Below are 17,700 nucleotides of genomic sequence, written 5' to 3'. Positions count from 1 at the left end.
TCATAAGAGAACCAAAAAGCTGAAGATGACCCTCAATGAATTCACAAGTTAAAGATTGACTAGTGGAAACGACACAAAGCTTAACATCACCGGATGTATTTTTAAAAAACTTCTAAAGTCTGATTTTCAAGATCTTTGCCGTGGTTTTTCTTTTAATCTAGGCACTTTTTCAGGTTAACGCTTTGGCTACAGGTTATTGTCCATTAGACTTGGTGAATACCTATGAGTGATAAGTATCTATCAGAGTTTATCTAGTTCATTGTGATTATTGCTGCTTTTCAACTAATTTCTTTTTTCTTCATTCTATCAACACTCTATCAAATCATTTAAAGCTTCATAAGTGAATACAAAAGTTGAATTCTTCTAGACAACCACAATTTAACGGAAATAATTTCTATACAACTTGTTTCTCGAATTTAGTTTCCGTACTTGAAATGAAGTGAAAAATGTATATCGTTTTAGTGTAAAGAGTTTTAAAGTGGTTTATTTCATGTTATCAACAAATTTTAGGTTAAGCCAAAATTATGTAATAGTCGATGGTATATTTAAACAACTAAGAGATATTTGAAACTAGAGATATGTACTGTCAGATCCTGGACATACAGTAGCACTTACATAATACTTACTTACTTATGCCCTTTACTCCTCTTGAAGGAGTATAGTCTTCCCACCGGAACTTTACATCAAACTCTTTTCCAGTTGTTTCCACTTGATATTCATTCCCAATGCAATGTGTTCCTTGATCTTTCACTTTTCCTTTTGCCTTCAGGATTTCAAGTTAGTGTTTGATTCATGATACAGTTTGATAATTTTCGTAATGTACATTCTATTTACTTCTAACGTCTTTACTTAATTTTCTCTTCAGCTAGATTTTGGTTTGTTTTCTCCCACAGAATGCTGTCGGTATTGAGTATCTTGCGTAGACAATTGTTTATAGATGCTTGAACTTGCACTTTTAAGTAAATATGTTCTAAGAGTGATCACTACCTTTGAAGAATACAGAAACATGTCCTTAATGTTAGTGCATTTGTACTGGATCCATATTCATAGTAGGAAATGAATTCAACATTTCATTGCTTGGTTTATATGCTAATCTTTAAGAAAAGAATAAATAAGCAATAATATGAAAAGTGCATAATGCTTGTTTGATTAATGTATAATTACTTCAAACACTACAACTCATTAGTTCCAAACTTATCATCACGCATTGCCTATCCTTGAGGATGTAAACGTCAAGGCGAGTACTGTTAAAGTAGGGGCAGCATTTCTTCAAATAAAGAACATATGGAACTCAGAACAACTCTCAACCAACATCAAAGTGACAATCTTCAATAAGAATGTCAACACAGCTCTACTGTACGAAGATGAAACGTGGAGAACTGTCAAAACCATCATCAAAATAGTACAAGTATTTATAAACAGTTGTCTACGCAAGATAGTAAATGTCCGTTGACCGGATACCATCAGCAATAGCGTACTTTGGTATAAAACAAATTAACATACATCTGAAGAGGGAATTAGGAAATTACGTTGGAAGTGGATGGGATACACATTGCAGAAATCATCAATCTGTATCACGAGGCAAGCGCTAACATGGAATTCTGAAGAGAAACGGAGAAGAGGAAAGTCAAAGAACACACTGCGTCGAGAATTGAAAGTAGACATGGAAAGGATAAATAGCAACTGGAAAGGACTGTCCAGGACAGAGTTGTATGGCGAATGCTGGTGTGGGGTCTACGCTCCTCAATGAGGGGTAATAGGCGTAAGTAATTAATTAGTTCCATACTCATCAGAATGTAGACTAAGGTTAAATCAATTGACAGGCATAACATTAAGTTACCTTATGACTAGAGAAAATTGGTTATGATATTAACTGATGATTGGTTACACATTTTATATCATTTATTTGATCTTAAAACTTGTTTAGTAACCACTTAACCATTTATTCACAATACGAGTAAAAAGGAACGATATGAAGCTTACTACACTTCTATGCAATTCAAACTACCGTATTTTAATTCCCTGAATAAACTTAGATTTCTTCTAGAACTCTTTGGTTTTATTACTCATGTTGAAGATAGTAATTAGGTACAATCAGCTTTCAAGCATTCTGTAGTGATTCATTTGGAGAGTGAGAACATTGAAATTGTGTTTGTCTGTCAGGCTACTCGGCATGTTTTTAACATAGTTCAAAAACCTATAATTCATAGTTAGATTTAAAAATTATGTATGAAACAATCCTAGAAATTAAAATTGAAGTAATTCAAATATATCGTCAGCACTTTGATTGTTTCCCTGATAAAACCCTAATCAGTTTATCATGTAGACGTTGAATTTCAATCACTGAGATTGCTTCAAATATAACCTCCACATTAAATGTCTTTCACATACTTGGATAGCAATTTTCGTCAACCTATTCAGTTAACATTTAATCAAGTGTTCATTGCCATTCTTAGCCATAGTTTATTTTTGAAAAATATTTGAAAGAGGGGGCTTTTGTGGAGATTTTAGTAATTTTATAGTTGAATTCATTAGTCAATTAATACTCGACCACCATGGAAAACCTGTAAGTACTGGACGGCCGTTTCATCCAAGGATGGGACCCCTCAGCAGTGAGCATCCACGATCCCGCTTATGGGATTCGAACCCAGAACCTATCGGTCTCGCATGTGAACGCTTAACCTCTAGACCACTGAGCTGATATCGTGTCATTAAGGTCTAACTTCAACCAATCCACGAAATTGAATCACCGTCTATCATTGTTTTCAGTGAGTTACTAACTCACAACAGACCTGATTGAACTCCACCAATCACCGCTTCACAATAGCACTCCAGGAAATACTTCTTGAAGCTAGTCACTGGTGAGTACACTATGATAATTATCAGACGAGGGTTGAAGTTAGAGATTAACACCACTGGATGTCAACTCAGTGGTCCACAGGTTGGGCATTCGCGTGTAGGACCGATAGGTCCTGGGCTCGTGATCCCGCGAATGGAATTGTGGATACGCTCTGCTGAGAAGTCCCTTAATAGGGCGAGACGGTCTTTCAGTGCTTCCAGGTTTTCCGTGGTGGTCTAGCTTTGATGACTCATGAACTCAACTAATAAATTATTGAAAAACATTTTGACGGATTTCATGTTAGTTTTTTTACTGTCAGGGATACTACCCCCAAACTCAGGTTCTGGAAAGTCAGAAAAATGAAAATTTCGCAAATCCGATAAAAATGATCCTGCTGGTCTTGTATTAGTGTTCCGACACCAGATAATGGGTTTTAAGCGTTCTTTATGTCCTAGTGCTTCAGTCTTGGCTACGTCGCTTACTACCCTATATATGTGTTGTATATAGCATATGCTATATTGCCACATAGAGCTGAAGGTCTCATGTGAGACTGGAGGTTCGCCATTGACATTTTGGATGGTTTAGCATTACTTTGGCAAGTTTCGCTGGTTCATTCATACTTGTGGTTACTTTACAGTGTTCTCAAGGGCCATTCCCATTAGGGCATTGTAAGGCATATCATTATTGCTAACATCAATGAGTTTGAATATCATGTAAGCGGAATAGGTCAACATTGGACTGTTCATGCTGTACATAATTGATTGACGCGATCAATGATCGGAATAATCATAAATATAATGTAGTTGTGTATAGGAATAGTGAGAGTGGTCCACCAGGGTGCTGGGTACCTATGTAGTTGCGCACAAGGATTCAGCTCTACTGTTCGGATTGTAGCGTTAAAGCCTATATAGTGTCTGGTTCTCTTGTGGGGAGGGATTGAGTCGTACTGTTCGGGTTAAACCTGGGCAGTGTCCGGTTCTCCTGCGAAACAGGATCGAGCTGTACTGTTTGGGTTGTCACGTGAAAGTCTGAATGGTGTCTGGTTTTCTTGAAAACCAAAGCAAAATTACCCTGGCCCACAAGGGTATATTATATTACTGTATAAATAACTTTTTATTGTCAGTTTTATTTTTCATTGTTCAATTGTTTAAATACATCGCTGGACATTTGATAATTCTGACACACAATTTAGATTTCGACTTGAAACACATTTTTTTATTCTAATTGAAGCCGATTCTTGAAGAACAATACCTAGATATTTCAAATTTACCAACGTTTCCCACAAATTAGGAACAACAATACAAATGCTTTGTTTTAAATAACACATTTCATGAATCGTTTCACCCCCACGGATCACTCTGACCTTTTAATAATGGGTTATTTTCATAAATTCAAAGTTAATGGAATGCAAGGAACCAACAATCCATTATCACCTACATTTTCTATTCACATTTACATAATCAATACTAATGACAGGAGTTTTCCTTGAAGAAGACAACTTTAGTATAGATTAGTTTTGTACAAAATTTTCATCTTCAATTCACAAATTAATTGTTGACGTTCAGTGACCATTAGGAAAAAATTACTTTAATTAAGAAACTATACACTACTATAACTATTAAAGGAATCTGAAAACAACACAATCACAGTTCAATGAATAGATTCCTTTTCATGAAACTGTAAAGCGAAATAAATTGACTTTATTTTATGTTCTCTAAATCTTCGATAAATACACTGATGTTTTACAAACGTTAAACCCTAACCGTTGGATGCCAGAACAGTGATATATCGGTTAAGTGCTCTGGCGCAAAACTGGTAGGTCCTGGGTTCGAATCTCGCGGGTGTGGGATCGTGGATGCGCACTGACACTGAGGAGTCCCATAATAGGACGAAACGGCCGTCCAGTGCTTCCAGGTTTTCCATGGTGGTCTAGCTTCAATTGACTCATGATTTCAATCATGAAAAACGTAATTTTGCTTGTAACATTCTCAAGGTCATTCGGTTGGACTCATTTCTCTCAGCTTGATAGTTTATTCATGTGGTTTACAATGTTCGTCTGAATATAAGTTGTGAAAATAATTTTCAGATATAAATTATTTCACAGGAATTGAACAAGGCAGATATTCTGTGATATGATCCTCATCAGTGACATTTATGAAACGCTGTTTATACAATTCTGAGTCGTTACTATAAACTGGGAAGCATCGTTGATAAACAAGGAGGATCTGATGCAGATGTAAAGGCGAGGATCGGCAAAGCAAGGGCAGCATTTCTACAATTGAAGAACATGTGGAACTCAAAACAACTCTCAACTAATATCAAAGTGAGAATCTTCAATACGAATGTCAAGATGGTCCTACTGTATGGAGCTGAAACATGGAGAACTACTACAACCATCGTCAAGAAGGTAAAAGTATTTATAAACAGTTGTTTTCGCAAAATACTCAACATTCACTGGCCAGATACTGTCAGCAACAGCGTTTTATGGGAGAGGACAAACCAGCTTCCAGATGAAGAGGAATTTAGGAAAAGACGTTGGAAGTGGATCGGACATACATTAAGGAAATCACCAAACTGCATCACGAGGCAATCCCTAACTTGGAATGTTGAAGGGAAGTGGAAAAGAGGAAGTCCAAATAACACATTACGTCAGGAAATAGAAGCAGATATGAAAAGGATGAATGTTAACTGGAATGAACTGGGAAGAATTGCCCAGGACAGGGTTGGATAAAGAATGCTGGTGGGCGGCCTATGCTCCTCCACGAGGGGTAACAGGCGTGAGTAAGTAAGTAACTATAAACTGAGCTAGAAGCAGTGATATAGAGACTGGGAGCCTTGACTTCACCAGCGATCAAGTCAAAAATGTGGATTCATTATGTGGGTGACACATTCGTAATCATCAAAAAAGTACAGCTAGAAAACACAGAAAATTCGACCAACAACATCCTCGATGAAATAAAATTCACAATGGAGAAGGAATGGAACAACAAACTATCATTATCAGAGACTCGAGTATATCAGAAGCCGACCCACTTAGATGAAATTCTCAGGCACAATAGTAACAACGCAGGAACTTAAAAAATCGACTACCTACAAACTTTATTCAAAAAGGGCGAAAACACACCCCAGGACACTGACAGCCCAGAAAAATGTATGATGATTATCTTTATAAAGAACGATTGTCGGCACAGTCTCATCAAAAAATATCAATCCAACTCATCAGCAAAATGGAAATCAAATATAGAAATCAACAAGTGAATCATCCTACCATATATAAAAGACTTCAGAGTTTATAACAAAATTGTTGAAGCCGTTGCAATAGATGTACCACATAAATCAGCGTAATCTCTTTAATTAATCTTATGCAAATCAAAAGATGAAATGGCGAAATAAGAAACATCGGACACAACATACTAAATAAACTGTTCAATATGCAAGGAACACTGTATTGGATAAAGTGGACACCCTCTTCATTTTCACATGAATAGACATCAACTAGCATTCGAACTCCGTAATATATCTTCCTTTATATCCATTCATGTGAACTCGCATTTGACTAGAAAAATGTTGAAATCTTAAATAGAGAGAATAATAAGAACACCAGAGAAGCTTAGCTTTGAAGTCAATCAGTAATCAAAGAAAAAAATCGAAGTCGATCTAGTTTATCAACCAATTAAAAAGACCATTGGGCAAAGATTCAGATTAAATAGTGAGACAATCAAGAGAAAGGTTATTGCCAATGCCAGATTAAAGGTCAACAATAGCTATTCAAGACCGAGGTCGACAAGATACCCCTGGATTTTGTATTGACGATGTTGTTCAGACGAACAATAAAAGCTCCATGATCAAACCATCTAACGCAAAGAACGAAACTACCAAAATCATCTAATTGAGCTATAAGTCTACTTCACCATACAGTCATTTAGTCCACCAGTGAAAAATAGTTATAAATACTTTCCATACTCGTGTGACCTGAAAAATAATCAAAAGAAATTACTACTTTCATAGATTTCTCTTAATTCACACTAGTTCCAAATAGCTTATATCAAGTTTATATTAAGTGTAGAATTAACTCTCAACAGACCCACTTCACATAATCATTAATTCAGTAAGTTAACACTAAAATCATGCTTGTCTAGTCTCTTAGTGATATACTTGATGCTAAATACGATTTCTCGGTAAAAGAACGAAGATCAGTGACACAGTGACACGATAGGCTAATCTAATCCGTTGTCCCAGGCTCCGCTAACTAGAGGAAGAAGTCCAAGACGAAGTAGGGGGAAATATATTCCGTAAGCAGCCGTAGTACAAGCAGTCGTAAGGGGAAAAACTCAAACGTATATATACAGTGATTAATTGTCCTTGGGCAGCATTACAAAATAGCACACTCAAAGATGCAACGGACTAATAGCATTTAAGATATTTTACAAGTGGGAAATTCGACTCGAAGGTGAAAAGAGCGCTTTTGGCGCGAAACCAAAGAAATTCAAATTTTTAAAATAAAATTACAAAATTAGGCCATTTACCGAGTAAGTTCTGGCGATTTAACATCCCCAACACTTAGTGCTGATCAGATTCTATCGGTCGGATTAAAAATTGGCTAATAGTTTAATATATTACTTCGGTTTACTAACTACTACTCATAAATGTATAAGTAGTGTATGACACAGTCGGTGATAAGAATAATATCACATCATATCTGCCCTGTTTAAGTCCCATGTGACTTTCATACTTTTGTAATCATTTTAATATCACTGATTTCGTGGTTACGTTAGTCTTCTTATCAAACACTGTGATTTGTATTCTTAAAACATTATTTGTTAGTTATGGAACCATATTAGTTGATTGGTAACCCATTGTTTTAAGATAAACAAGTTAGTTTCATCACTGGAAAGTTTTAAACTATACTTGGTTCCTTAATAAATGATAAAAGTCAGTCAGGAAGAAGTTTGGGCCTAGATTTTATTCTACACAGTACTTCCCAGCAAGCATTAGCTACAAATCTTGATTGAAATGATACTTCCTACAAGATATGAGCTTATGTTACAGAGGCTTTATCATGACTTATCGTTTAAAAGAGAGAAATAAATTTACGCTATGTTGTAGAAGTATATCGTAGTTAACATCAATTCAGTATGATATACTTCATTGATCCGTTCATGATTGATTGGATTTAAAAATTAACACCATTGGATGGCGAATCAGTGGACTACAGGTTGGCCGTTTGCATAAGAAACAGAAGGTCCTTGTGTAGTGTCGGTTACTAGGTTAAACCCATATATCTTATTCTAGCTTCCGGACAGGTCAATCCATCCATTCGTCTTGAGTCACGTTTTGACCTCGTTAAGTGTTCACTTAGCAACCCTGACAGTTCTTATAAGTGCGCATATGTGTGTGTACACTTCTAATCCTACTCATCACGTCTGTAGCTTATTTTTTTTGTGACTATAAATACTGAGTTACGCTTGATCAGATGGAGTTAGATCACACGCCTTCTCCAATGCGCGCCATCTTGCCTTGCTTTATTTTCTTCGCTTCATCCCTCTGACTGTCTGTCCAGACCAATGAGTGTACAAAATATATGTATTCAAAAATTCATTCTCGTGTTTGACTTATTTTAATTCCGTTATTCATTAACGCGATAAAATGTACGAGGATAGCTGATACGCGTATTTCGATGACAATCAGCAAACCATCCAATTGGAGTCAGATACAGGGCCGCTAAACTGAGTTCAATTCCCAAGTGCTGGTTCGTGAATGTGTACCACTGAGGATCCCTACACTAGGACGGAACGGACACCTAGTACTTCCAGGTTTTCAATGATACTCTAACATTAATCGGTTCATGATTTCAATGAGACCTAACAATCTCCACAAAATTATACTTACAATCTATATCTGATTAAACTCCTGGGTTTTACTTTAAAATGAATCAAGTTCTATATTGATTATTCCTATCAGTATCTTCAGCAATAATGTCCATTTCTAGGGTGTTTATTTATCAAACTTCTGTCAATTTATTATTCAATTAAGTGTAAAATTATTGTTAAGGTTGAATAATTACAAATAGTTTGTTATAGATGTAATCTACAATTAATATAATTGTTTATTAACTAAATAACTAATCTCTTGAATTTATTACTCAAATAACTGGGAATAGTAGTTTGTTTAAATGAACAATTTGTTCAATGATAAATTAAGATTTTAGAAATATAACTAAAACTACTTATAAGAGATGAATATGGTCTCGTGAGGCTGGATCGTGGATGAGCACCGCTGAGGAGTCCTATACTAGGACGAAACATCCGTTCATTGCTTCCAGGTTTTCCATGGTGGTCTCAATACATATATAATGTTAATATCTCACTTACTATTTGAGTTAACCCCCTGACTTCGAGAGGTAAATCCACGAGTTCTAGTGAGAAGCAGTGACCAGTGGAGTTCAAACCACGTCTGTTGTGAGATAGAAACTCACTGAAGACAATTGGTGAACGGCCGCTCAACTTCGTGGATCAGTCGAAGTTAGACATTAACACCGTTGGATGCCGGCTCAGTGGTTTAGTTGTTAAGCACTCGCGCGCCAAACTAGCAGGTCTTGGGTTCGAATCTCGCGATGCGGGATCGTGAATGCGTACTGCTGAGGAGTCCCATAATAGGACGTCAAGTACTTCTAGGTTTTCCATGGTGATCTAGCTTCAATTGACTCATGATTTCAACTACTAAAATCAATTTTATTGTAATAAAACAGGTTCGACGAACATGAACATGTGAAATAAACAAGAAGGTGGATCTCGATTGTCGATAGAATTTGTCCAAAACTTCTCAAAAGCTTTAATTAATATACTTTTATAATGTGAGATTTGTAATCTAATTACTAACCATACTATATTACTTGATGAGATGACATTAAAAGATTGAACAGAAAAGGAATAGAAATGATGTAGAAGCTATGATAATTAGAAAAACTGAACACTTGGAATATGGTTTAAAAAGATAGAATGAAGAGGTATATATGAAGGAACAGTAGAGCTTAAGATCTACATTATGACCGATTCTGGGTCAGATTGTGGTGTATGCTACTTATCTCGACATAAGTAGTATATAACATCAAGAGGAATGACTTGTAGCAGATGGTTAGAAAGATCGAATTGAAGAGAACGGGAAGAGAGAGTAATTGTTATGTCAATGAAGGAATAATGGAGTTTTAGATAATTGGTGAAGGATTTATAAATATAATATTGAACGTATGGTTTACACATTTTATGAAAGAACTATGTAACTTTGTATTCAAATATATTGATTTCTGTCGCCTGTATTCTCGTTCGCAGCAATGTCACCGAACACAGTAGTCGTGTGGACCCAAACAAGGTAGCATGAACTTATCAAAACGTTCCGGACCAGTTCTTAATAACTTCATGGACCAATGCTATTTTGGTTTGAGCGCGCCTAAATTGCTTCCAACCTACTTTTACCTATTTACAACCTGTCAAAAAACGTGATATATGCCTTAACCACAAACGCGAATACATTATTCACGTACAGACTAACAAGATAACTCTATATGGAGAGCAGTGGCCGAATGATTACAACGACAAACTTTCAACCACTTGGTTTCAGGTTGAAAAACCTTACTATGCATACATCAAAACTGAGAAAACGTTTAGTATCAGTAACACTTAAAAACACAGTTACTCAAACCCAAGAACATAAATCTCTGCTTAGTAAACAAGACAAACATTTTTTTCTGAGGTTAAAAAATCAAATGAAAAACTACACTGGTCTACATGTACCATTTTCATAACTCAGACCATCTCATAATTTTTTATGAGAAAACTCTTAAAATTAACAGTTACATGTAATTAATATGTCAGTAGATTTTGGTCAAAATAGTGGTCGTATTCTCTGGAGGGTGAAACAAACTTCACCGAACATCAGCCTTCGCTTTTTTTTTTACTTAAGTCATCCTAAAGTTTAGTGTTTTTCCTGTCTTCACGATGATAACAATCTCCCAGGGCGATGATTTAAAAGCAAAATCAATCGACCTTTAAACATTATTTTTTTATTTTATTTAAACACATAAATATTGGGTACAAGGAGGCACCAGATATATATGCGCCACACAAATCTCATTTGATTTGGGTGAGGGCTGTGATACTGCGCAGATGCCCAAACAGAAGCAGGTGGTTTTCTTAGGGAGTCACACTCGGAGCCTTTGACCTAAAAGGTCTGATCCACAAGGCAGTGGGGCATCGTGAGGAGATACAGTCCCATGGTAGCCGGTGACCAACAAATGGTTCATACGCCATTTGTTCCATCAGGATACTGGAGCCTATGTGCACCATTGGTTTGGAATCAGGGTTTTCCAACTCCACTAGGTGGACTCTCCGTGTCCATCAGCCCGGTTAGAGAGCCGGATATTCGCTTTTCATCCTTTCAATTTCGTAAACAACAGTAATGCACTGAGAAGGCAGTGAGTAGGACTTCCCTGGTAGAGGCTATATATTCGCGTGGCCATGTGAGAGCATTTGGAGAGGGAGAGCGGACTCTCCTCGCTCTCGGCCGTACCAGGGTATTTGGGGGCTAGGTCACATATGTTCATATAGAGGCTGAACCCACCCTAGATTGCTCAAGTGGGTTAGAAATAACCCTTCATCTTATAGAAAAAGTGTTACTCTTAGCCAAACACTGAGACGTCTAACCCTTTCTGTTGAATAGCATCACTGTTTTATTGAATAATTCATTAACTAACATCAACTCATGTGAAAAACTCCTAATTTTCAAAAATCGGCACGGAATTGAATGAATTAAAGAATATATTGGGAATTGAAGACAATTAATGATACATCGAATCATATTCAAAAAACACTCAAAATATATCCCAAGTAGTATGTTGAACCGACCATCCATCGTAGCGACCTGTTATAATTCAACTTTCCGAACCACATACTTAAATAGTGATTGAACTAATTATGTGCTGTTAAACGACAATAAAAAAGCCAGTTATTCCCACCAATACTGTTGAAAAATATAGCATAATACTTGTAAAATGACTACAGTTGGAATTGTGGGGTGACGGAATTAAACAACTGAGTACACCATTGGTTTGTAATCAGGGTTTTCCAACTCCACTAGGTGGACTCTCCGTGTCCACCGACCCGGTTAAAGCGCCGGACGTTCGCTTTTCGTCCTTTCAATTTCGTAAACAACACCCCCGCCACGAGAAGGCAGTGAGTAGGACTTCCCTGGTAGAGGCTATATATTCGCGTGGCCATGTGAGAGCATTTGAAGAGGGAGAGTGGACTCTCCCCACTCTCAGCCGTTTCAGGGCATTTGGGGGCAATTACACTCAGCTGGCAAATTCTAAATAGGAAGATACATGCTTCATGAAATCAAACGCTAGCCGCTATCCATCTCTGCCCTACAAAACTTGTGTCAAGGTATTCCACAAAAGCTAATTCAAAGTCATTTAAATTGTAAAATAGATCTATATCCTGGGACCACCGGGTAAGTAATGCAATTGTTAGGAAACGGGTACTAAGTAAGGATGGCAAATTGATTGATAAAGTAGTGAAACTTCACCAATTGAGATGGCTGAGACACGTGTTACGTATGCTCAACTACCGACTGCCCCGACGTGCGATGTTTTATGGTGTAGGAGTAGGTTGGAAGAAAGCTAGGGGCTGCCAGACCAAAACGTGGCACAAATCCATGAAGTGACTGACAAGTGGACTGAGCCATGTTGGTAGGTGTAGACTACCTGGTTGGGATTCGCGAGATGATAGCAATCGATGGTTAGAGACCTTGAATGACATGGCTCAAAATCGTTTGGAATGGCGAAGGTGCATCCACTCTTTGTGTTCTACCAAATTATAATCTTCTGAATTCTTCATGTCCTTATCCTTTTTCTCTTTTCGAATTTATTTCACTGGATTATACTCCTTGAATAACATCTTCAAACCCTAATCTTTCAGATTACTGCTTATACTCTTACTACTTCTACCACTATAGGATTTGAATCGACAACTGCATCTCTATGCTAATGTGGTATGGCAACTCGAACTGATGTACGTACGTACGAAGTTTTACATTGTGACTGACTGACTGATCTAATCTCTAAAAGCAAAACTTATTAACTAGAAATTTGTTTTATTAAACAAATAAACAGTTAATTCAATCCCACAATCTATAAAGAAGAAACACAAGACCTAGTTTTTTTCTATTTCATTCCTTCCTATTAATTTCAATAAATATATCACAGTCATACATTTTTAGAAAAATCATAATCCATAATAAATGATAATAATGATTTCATACAACATTTTAACCAGTCTCCTTGATCATTTCAGGGAATACTTTAGCAAAAAGAACAAGAAAACAAAAGAAAGAAGGAAGGAAGTAGTTCTCAAAACAACAGCCAATAAGAAAGTAGAAATTCTTGAAAATAGTCCCAGTTTAAGTATTAAAAAAAGATGATATGATTGAGATTATAACAAAATTCGGGATAAAAAGAATGGATGATTAGGTGAGATGAAAAGATAAACAAACAAGAGAGAAAGAAAGAAACATACGAATTAACTTGACAGTAATATGCATATATATATGCGTACTGTTACACTTATCTACATTACCAAAAAAAATTGACACATTTGTTTAAATATAAGACTTCATGAATAAAACAGCATAGTTAACCAGGTCACTGTGTATGTGTGTGTGTGTGTGTAAGTGCGCGTGAAACGATAATACAGTTCACGTTTCCAGTTCTATTTAATTAACTGTTTCATTAATTTTCACCAATTCAACTTTCCATTCCAATGACCAAGTATCAAAATCACTATCCTAATGATAAAAGGGAGTGAAATGTCAATGTTGAAAAAAAAGAGGATAAAAAAGTTTTCTATAGTTAATAGGATTAATTACAAAATGAAAAACAAATTTTTTTAAAAAAATTACGTCTAATCCTTCAATACTTACTATACGCAGAACGGGTTTTGTGGAGATTTCAGTATTTTCATAGTTGAAATCATGAGTCAATTTAAGCTAGACCACCATGGAAAACCTAGAAGCACTGGACGACCGTTTCGTCCTATTATGGGACTCCTCAGCAGTGCACATCCACGATCCTGCACTCACGAGATTCGAGCCCTGGACCTACCAGTCCCGCGACAGAGCACGTAACCGATAGACCACTGAGACAGCACCCAACGGTGTTAATGTCTAACTTCCACCAATCCTCGAAGTTTGAGTAACCGTTCACCAATTGTCTTTAGTGAGTTGTTATCTCACAATAGACGTGGTTGAACTCCACTGGTCACTGCTTCTCATTAGAACTCCAGGACATATATCTTGGAGTCAGTCGGTTAAGTGCTCTGGCGCGAGACTGGTAGGTCCTGGGTCCGAATCTCGTGAGGCGGGATCGTGGATGCGCACTGCTGAGGAGTCCCATAATAGGACGGAACGGCCGTCCAGTGCCTCCAGGTTTTCAATGGTGGTCTAGCTTCAATTGATTCATGATTTCAACTATGAAAACTTACTATACGGATTTAGATGATGAAATCAATGACAATGAAGTAATTCATTAACCAAATACTCTGCTTTGAGCCACATATGATATGTAAGGAGTAGTAATACTCACTAATTAGTTGCTAAAACCGAAGGAGAACTCAAGTTTGCTAATTTAGTTTTCGTCTGAAACCAACGTTTACCGGTTACATATTGTACAGTATATTGATACATCAAAATCTCATAGTTAATTTTCTTTGACTTCTTGTGTTAAGAATTTTTGAGTTGGATACATTGAGAATTTAACCAGAAATTGAAATTTATCCACTCAGTCCAGAGATATGTTATTGTGTTTTGTCTTGAGATAGTTAGTACACTCAAGGAGATAAGATCAAAACGAGAGCACGTCCGAAAGATAAAGTAATCAGAGGAGGGAGGTGGATTACACCGCGTCTCAAGAACTGGTTGAAATTTAAAACATTCACTATATTATAAATGAAAAGCGACTTTGCAGCAACTTCCAACATAAATTTCCATAAACCTGACACTTAAACTAACCTTAAACTCTACAGTAACTCAAAGGATAGAAATTATTTAAAAATTTAGACAGAACTGTCACCACTCATTATAAAACGCCACATGCACAACCTAGTTACATCCACTATTACGTAAAATGTTGGTAAAGAGAACTCGTGGTCTTCTTCACTTTCCCCCAATCAAATAATATAATACATTATCATGAGAACTATTCCCTTCCAATAAAGCGATTTCTTCAATTTCAAATATAGACTAAGGTCTATAGCTACAACTGATCTTTATTATTAATAGCTTTATTCATTTATTATATTTCGGTACAATATGAAATTCTCAATACAAGGCATTTCAACAAGTCTCGTTCACAATAAAAAGGAAAAGAAATCGGTGAAAAAATATCCGAATTTGTACAACTTTTCAATTAGAAACATGTTTAAGAATACAGCTTATTGACCAGGTCAACTCTAACAACCTATTCGTCACAGAGTATATTTGCTAGATAAGGTATTACAGAACTTTCATACTTTTGCTTGCGTGAATGGATTTTAATGTATTAACGTCTCGTTCTACCAGAAGATATACAACGAGAAAGATATGAATGAAGGAGATGGTTAGTATCTGATAAAATAACACCCAGCAGGAGTTTGTAAGACTTTAGATGTCTATCCACAACCATATTAATAATAACCTCAAGAGATTTACCACACACTCTGTTAACTGCCTTCAGCACTCTCCGCAATACAGCAAAGTCTTTTGTCGGAAGCCCGAGAAAGAATAATGGAGAACAGTAAGGAATAATAGGTAATATGCACGAATTGACAAATTGTGAGAATAAATGTCGAGTGATCACAAAAGCATGTAGCCTCTTTATGTAGTAGGTCAGACGGAAAACTTTCTTCGATAACAGTAAAACATGAGAAGACCAAGAGAGGAAACACATAAACCAAGATAAATGACTTTTATTAACAAATGCTCAGTAGTGTAAGCTTTACGAAGTTTCAACAAGGTGTTTAAGTGCTGTTTATGTATAAGGATAAAAAAATGTAGCCGTTTACTATTTAGAAAAATTAAGTGTGAGACCATTTAGAACAAACCATCATTCAATAAGAGACAAAAACCCATTCACTTTTAAGGGATGTAAAGAGGTAGGAATTGGAATACACGCAGTGAGATCGTCCACATATTTAACGAAAGTGTCTTTTATGGAAGATGGCAGATCATTCAGAAAAAATGAAGATGAATGAACAGCTCCTTGTGGCACAACTTCATGAGTCAGTAGAGACGTTGAACACTTTCCTCGAAACACAGTGTACTTTTCCCTTCCTTTGAGGTAGGAACATAGCCAACTGGTTATCCAGCTGTCAATGTTGACGCTGATTTACTTGTTAAGTAAAAGTTGTCTTGGGATAGAATCAAAAGCAGAAGTATAGTCCAGAAAAGAGCATCGAACATACTTCTTACGCTTTTTCAAGCCGAATACTAAATTGTGATGCAGAACACCAACGGCGTCTAAAGTGCTTCTTTTGCATTTGTAAGCAAACTTATACGGATCAATGTGCTCTTTTATCGCAGGTTGAAGTGGGAATATCAATAATTTTTCCATTGTTTTGAGGAAAGGTGAAGGTATTGCTATGGGTTTTTTTTAAAAGGATGTTTGGGATACTATCAGGTCCAAAACATTGGGATGAATTAAGTGACTGGATACATTTTCGGTCATCATTTTCAGTGAAACTAAGAATACAATTATTCTTTAACCTGTGGATATAGGGAGCATGACGTCAGATAACTGACGTATAAAAGACCTATTTAAGTCACAAACATTCAGCTGGTTATCGCTTCTAATCTGTCTGTCACCTGTAAGTTCTCTAAAGAGTTTCCACATACTTGGAGAGTTATTACAGGATTGGAGTTTTTGAGTAAACATAGAGTTGAGACGTCTAATCTCTAGGTTTAATAAACCATTTAGCTTACGAACTTCAATAGTTTTTCTCTTTGTACATTCCTTCTTTTACCCTCTGTAATCATTTTAGCTGTGGAGATATAAGTAGATCAAAGCTTAGAAAAAGTAGTTTCAGTGGGACAACAAATATCAAAACAAAATTTAAGATAACAAGTGATAACATCAGTAGTGTTTTCCAGGAAGTAGTGGACAACTATCTCGTCCTAGCAAGAGACTCCTCAGGAATCGGCATCCACAAAAACAGAAGGAATCAGAACCAGGACCTTCAGATCTCGTGATGAGAATCTAAACTGAGTTTTATCCCCAGCTGGGTCACGGATGTTTACTGCTCATGCTAAGATGAAACAGCTATCCAGTACTTCCTGATTTAAATGGTTATCTAATGTCAATTTGTGATGCGATCTAAGAAGCATCATCAAAATCAGAAAAGACAAAAGCCTACTTATATTTACAAGCATTCATTTAAGAAATAAAAATATTGATACACTTAATAAATGTACCTTTTGCCGAAATAGTTGGGCTTGCTGCCAAGCCACAGAAGATGGCTTCCCAGTAGATTCATCATCATTCCATAGACGAGCTTTTAAAGTCAAAAAATCAGCTCCACTCATAGCTTCTGAATTGAATAATGAAGCAGAACCTGGTTCAAGACATAAACATGAGTTAGGCACACATGGTGGGTTTTTATTTTCTTCTGGGCCACTACAACTATTATTTGCCGGATATTCACCGGAACAAAGTACCAAACGAGCATGACATTCAGTTGAATGACATACCATATTGGTAAATATAGAAACCTGATGAAAAAGAGGAACAGCAAAAATACAAAAAAATATTGCCATTAAGTAGTAGTAGTAGTAGTAGTAGT

The 17,700-nt window shown here is 36.4% G+C and overlaps 1 protein-coding gene across 1 annotated transcript in view; it reads right to left on the bottom strand.

Moving 5' to 3' along the window:
* Positions 1-12,970: 12,970 nt before the first annotated feature.
* Smp_033350 (putative peptide n-glycanase (pngase)) overlaps positions 12,971-17,700 on the bottom strand; it is a gene marked incomplete at its 5' end in the record, with an annotated part of 23,616 nt that continues 18,886 nt past the window's right edge. The window contains 2 exons of the mRNA XM_018798655.1: positions 12,971-13,675; positions 17,333-17,472. Coding sequence (XP_018653575.1) covers positions 13,604-13,675; positions 17,333-17,472 — 212 coding nt within the window. The 3' untranslated portion in view covers positions 12,971-13,603. The remainder of the gene's footprint in view (positions 13,676-17,332; positions 17,473-17,700) is intronic.

This window comes from Schistosoma mansoni, chromosome 7, assembly GCF_000237925.1.
Source record: "Schistosoma mansoni strain Puerto Rico chromosome 7, complete genome".
NCBI lineage: Eukaryota > Metazoa > Platyhelminthes > Trematoda > Strigeidida > Schistosomatidae > Schistosoma > Schistosoma mansoni.
This window is presented reverse-complemented; position numbering and strand designations above follow the sequence as displayed.